Source organism: Phyllostomus hastatus, unplaced genomic scaffold, assembly GCF_019186645.2.
Source record: "Phyllostomus hastatus isolate PE091 unplaced genomic scaffold, TTU_PhHast_1.1 phas_contig_58, whole genome shotgun sequence".
NCBI lineage: Eukaryota > Metazoa > Chordata > Mammalia > Chiroptera > Phyllostomidae > Phyllostomus > Phyllostomus hastatus.
This window is the reverse complement of record NW_025333916.1, coordinates 21,362,585-21,367,796: the sequence shown is the minus strand read 5'-3', so window position 1 is coordinate 21,367,796 and position 5,212 is coordinate 21,362,585. Positions and strand designations below refer to the sequence as shown.

Here is a 5,212-nt window from a genome sequence, read left to right as displayed (position 1 = left end):
TTCTATCTTCTACATTATATATAGAAGACTGGCAACCTTCTGTGAGAGAATCTTAAAAAAGTAACAACAAAATATATCATTCAATATATTCCAAAGGGCCGCGTGTTTACTGACATTAACGACCTCATATATACACATGTAGTTCGGGTATATTAACTTTCAACATTAGAGCACACTTCTCATGACATAAAGTAGAATGGGCAGCCACAGTGCCACTGTCAGCTTTAAGTTACCGCTTTCAATTCTTTGAATGTAGTCCAACAGTAATTTGTCCAATAAATAAAGCAATAAAAATTGTCCTTACTGATAACGAATAGGTAGGTGCTCCTCAATTTCTGTCCAAGGACCTAGAAGCACTTAGGTCAATCCACTTCTACGGCTGAGCAGTGTACTTTGGTCTTGAGGGTTCATGGCTTGATAATTAGACAGTTCTAGGGCAAAGGTAGCTGAGCCCGATGTTAGCGTCCGAAGCACAGTTGAATAACCCTAATCAAAATAATTTAAATCAGTTATCTCATCCAATTGAAGCCTCAAGTTTCTCTTCCTGCTGCTTATCATTGGACCATTACCAGGAAGTGATTATGTAACTTAACCATATCACTTCTTCAAATGGGTCACTCAATTACGTTTCTCAGGAAAAGTCTGGTGTAGAAATATTGTGAGGACAGAAGACAGTAGTGTGGGTATGCTTCAGATGTGTTCCCTGGTCCCAGCAGCTGGTAAGAGGACTCTCCCAGCACCTAGGTGCTTGTTCTAGAGTAGAGGAGGCTGGTGGGGAGAATGACACTTGCCTGAAAACTGGCCATTACAGAAACAGGGTAAAGGCTTGAAAGGGAAACAATGGTGGGCTGGTGCCACACTTCGGTACAGCACACTCTGCTGCTGTGGAGGACTGAAACGGTCCCCAAGCTACTGAGGTGCCCTGGGTTCCCCTACAATTAAATCCAGAGTCCTCACAGTTCCCAGAGGCTGAAACCTAACATGCATCTGCCAGATCAAAGCCCTGATGCTTCTTTCAGGTGTCACTGATTGTTTATGCTTAGCGTAAATATCCCCCATACTAAAAAAAAAAAAAAGAGAATATGTACTTTTCAATCACAAAGTACCTACCATAATTTCTGCTAAGGGAACAAATCCAATAACAACTCTGTTGTCCTGACGAGTCTGGATTTCCTGAATGTTCCCTCGTCTTTGTGCCAGATCTGCCAGGACAGGGCTCAGGTAATCTCTAGTCACTGTAACCTCAAGATTCATCAGGGGCTCTAAGACTTGCTTATCAGCTTTCTTCAGAGCCTAAGAAAAATCAAAGAATGTTACTTCCTCTTCCCTAAATTGGAAATCAAATTTCTGTTAAAAAATTCATTAAAAATGAATACTTCCCATGCCCTGGGAAAAAGAAATATACCTACTTTAACTCTATAAAGATAACATTTTATAAGAAGTGAAAAATGTCAATATTTACTTGTAAGTGGGCGACAGTACGTCCGAGTTCTCGTGTGGAGTGGGCAAGGGGGTGCTAAGGGAGCCGCATCACACAGAGCACCTGGACGTATGTGGTCAGAGGTGCAGCGAAAGAAAACAAGCCTTAAATCAAAGACTCACTCTTCACATTTAAACGTCCTGTTTTGTTCCTGATGCCTATAGTTACAATCCATGACACATGTCAGGGCAATCAAAGAGGGAAACAAAAGGGAGAGCTTAAAATAAAGAGAAATTTAACACAATAATGTGGTAGAAACACGTCATTTATTTATAATATGGGGTTGGCTAAGGTAGGTTTACAGTTGTGAATACGTGAAACACAGTGTATTCTTGTATTATTATTTATTAATTTCCATACAACTATAAACCGACTTTTGCCCATTCCTGTAGATTATCTGTTCAGAATTTTAGATTTCAAAGACCAAGAAGAACAAGCACATAAAAAAAAGAATATGGAAATTGAAAAAATCAAAAACAGTGTAGGGCAAGTAGAAAGTGCACAAAAACCAAGGAAGTAGAGTAACATAAAGAAGACTTATTGGGGCCACCAGGCAGACAGCATCTTTAACAGGATCGTTTTGCCAAACAACCTGTTAAGTGGGCTTTGGATGGAGTCTGCAAATACCATTAAGTACTGGTGAGTTTGATTTAAAAAGCTACCCTACTCCAACCTGCCAGACTTCAAAAAGTAACAGAAGAGCAACCTATAAATGCTGAGCCTCTGTTTGGTCATCAGGTGGGATGTAATAAATTTAGGGTTAGCAATGGGAACCACATAAACAAGAGAGTTTGGCTCTGGAATGTGCCCTCACCTTTATCTGAGTTTGGCTGATCATCCTTCTTTCTGCTCCCACCGAACCACTCGCTTCTCACTATCTCTAAGGCCTTCGATGGGGCCATTTGCATCACCTATGCTGTCAAAGATCGCTTCTGGGTCTCTAACCCTTCTGTCCCTGATAACTCAATGCCTCCTTTCTCCCTTCCCTATTTACTCTCACAGTCATGAAAAATGGACAGTTTAGTAAAACTAAGAGTATATTCTGTTTATCACAGAAATTTCAAAACAGTACCACATAGTAAAACAATCTTTCAGTTCTTCATAGCTAATTAAGCCTTTAAAGTCATTACCTGCTGAAATGACAGCTATGAAAAGGTATCTAATAGTCTTTGAATGAAAAATGTTACTAACAATAATGACAGTCAACAGCAAACACCTAACCTTTATACCCTCTGTATTTTGTCAGTTCTTACTGAGAGTTTTGTGCCAGTTTGCATGTCTTTTAGAACAAAATAATGGAGTAGGGAAAGGTAAAAATTAAGAGGACAAAAATGCTACAACTAAGGGAAACATGGAGTTCTGTGTAACTTTAATAGGATATGCTGTGCTCATGGATTTGTCCTCAGTCCTCTTTTCTCCTCACAATCTTTTCTTTGGTGACACTGCCTCACTGCAGAACTTCAAATGTCTTTGCATAGCTTCCTCAAAAGCTTTAAACTTCATCAGCTCCCAGTCTCCGAGTGTTCTGGCCTTGTACTACACTGACCTACTTCAGGACAGTGTCTCAATAGCCTACCTACAGCAACCCAAACTGAGCTCATCATTCTCTTTTGCAGCCCTCTTGTCTATTCTTTCCTATTTCTACTGATGGCATCACCAGTCTTCATTCACCTGGATGTGCATCTTTGACTGCCTCTTCCCCAAGCCCACATTTTGCTGTGTATTATAATGTGCCCTTTTTGGCCCATTATAACTTTTGAGGGAAAAATAAGGATGAGCATTATACATGGGTAGCATTAATTCTGTATCTATATAAATGCTTTTAATTTTTATTTATGCTTATGTATTAAAAGTATAACTCTAGAAAGTAATAATATCTGTATGCAAAATAATACCCCAGATATGATCAACAGTTTTGCTTCTAAATATAAATAAACATTAAAAAATTAAAACAAAAGATTTTTTTCCTGAAAGTTTGGGCCAAAAACATGGGTCCACATTACACATGTCAAAATAACGGTAACCTGCAAGACTTGCATTCCCATTGCACTCCCATGTCCGTGCCTGTGGTCCTAGTTCAGGACTGGCTCAGTCCACTCCTGGTCCTAAACTAGCGCTTCTCTACTCCAGTCCCTCCTGGATGCTAATGATTATACTGCCCTCTTCAAACTTATTCATCACTGTTCTCAAAACAAACCTCAAACTCCTATACTTTTAAAAGGTTTCTCTACAGTTTAACTTTATTTTACTTTTCTAACATTATTTTTCACTACTTTCCTGCCTTCATCTGATACCTACAACTAATGGGACTCTTTAATTTCTCCCTGTCTGGAATGCTCCCCATGGAGCCCAAATTCACCAAATCATCACAGCTCAAATATTAATTTCTTTCCAATAATCCTACCCAAATTGTACTTCTCAGCTTTTATGGTTTATTCTATGTAATATTTTGGCTACTGGCTATATTTAATTCCCTTTTAAATCTAAAGCTCCTAATGGTCAAGAAAAACATGGGTCTTATATGTCCATTTCAGGGCACTGTAAGCACAGCACGGATGGCTCAATAAATACATGAAGCATCACTAACTTCTCATAAGCAGGGGAGGAGCTTCCCCACTAGCTAAAGCTTAACAAGGGCTGGAGTACTTCCATTAGGAGTATTTCATTTGAAGTAATGAATTAAAACTAAAGATTAAGTGTAAGGCCCTATGAAGTTAATTGTTTTCTAGTATGATTTTAATAGAAAGGCTAAAGAACTCCCAAATACTTACAATTTTATTTTTAGAAGGCATATTAGATTTTGAAGGCTTGGCCAATATATTGGGGCTTGGGATTAATTTAGAAACTTACTCATCTTTCAGGTTTCCACTACTTCAACATTAAAGCCAATTTCAGGAGAACTTTAAAAATTACCAGAAGGTAAATGTTTTTTAACAATTTAATCATGACTATAGGTGATATTTCTAACTATATGCTTAGGCAAACAATATCAATAATTTTATTTTTATGAGTATAGTTAGTTAATCAAAAAACTTTTAAAAATGTATGAACTTCAACCTATGAGGTCTGTCCAGAAGGTATCAGTCATGTAACATGAAAAATGGAGACATTTATTGAAGAAGAGACAAGATACAAGAACATTGTACATAGGACAATGACGCCTCAGTCCCCTTCAATGCAGGCACCTTGGAACCGATCTCACAGTGCGGTAGCTTTGTGTCTGGGATGGGGAAAGCAAAGTTGCCACTTAAGGAAATCTGCCTATATGCCAAAATCAGAGGGTATCTCATAGCTAGCTATGTTAAACAGTAAGTTCTTAGATCATCTCGCAAATAAAACCCTGGTGATTAAAGAAATTAAAGATTCTTCATGGTAAAAAAAACTCTCACTGACTGCAAGGCTCAGGACGCAAAGACACAAGGTCGGCACTATGGCTGTCTGCAGGTCAATGAGCACCACTGTCAGGAGAGTCACTTTAAAGCAAAAAGCACCAGGGTGGGTATATACCTTTTGTATACATCTTGAGACACAGGCAGAAATCATAGTTGAGGAGGTACCAGGATGAATTATCAGTGAATGTAAAGTAATTGCCACATCTTGAACTGGAGATCCAAGCAATGGTCCTAGGCAAGGAAGAACATTTGTGTTAGGACTCAAGATGCAGTGAGGAGTAGCTGAGAAATGTAAAGAAAGAGGGAGAGGATTTCGTTCCCAGTCCGGCATGTGAGGAAC

At 38.8% G+C, this 5,212-nt stretch overlaps 1 protein-coding gene across 2 annotated transcripts in view; it reads right to left on the bottom strand.

The window, feature by feature from the left end:
• Positions 1–5,212, bottom strand: part of GFM2 (GTP dependent ribosome recycling factor mitochondrial 2) — a 74,013-nt gene that overhangs the window by 19,367 nt on the left and 49,434 nt on the right. Inside the window, exons 19-21 of one of the 2 annotated variants that reach the window (XR_006786757.1) lie at positions 4,988–5,103; positions 1,111–1,293; positions 305–486 (exon numbers count right to left, since the gene is read on the bottom strand). Coding sequence is in view for 1 of the 2 variants with exons in the window: in XM_045848207.1 (XP_045704163.1) it covers positions 358–486; positions 1,111–1,293; positions 4,988–5,103 (428 nt within the window). In the remaining variant the exon portion in view is untranslated. Of the gene's footprint in view, positions 1–79; positions 487–1,110; positions 1,294–4,987; positions 5,104–5,212 lie in introns of those variants that run through there. The other variant, XM_045848207.1, reaches the window with a different exon arrangement.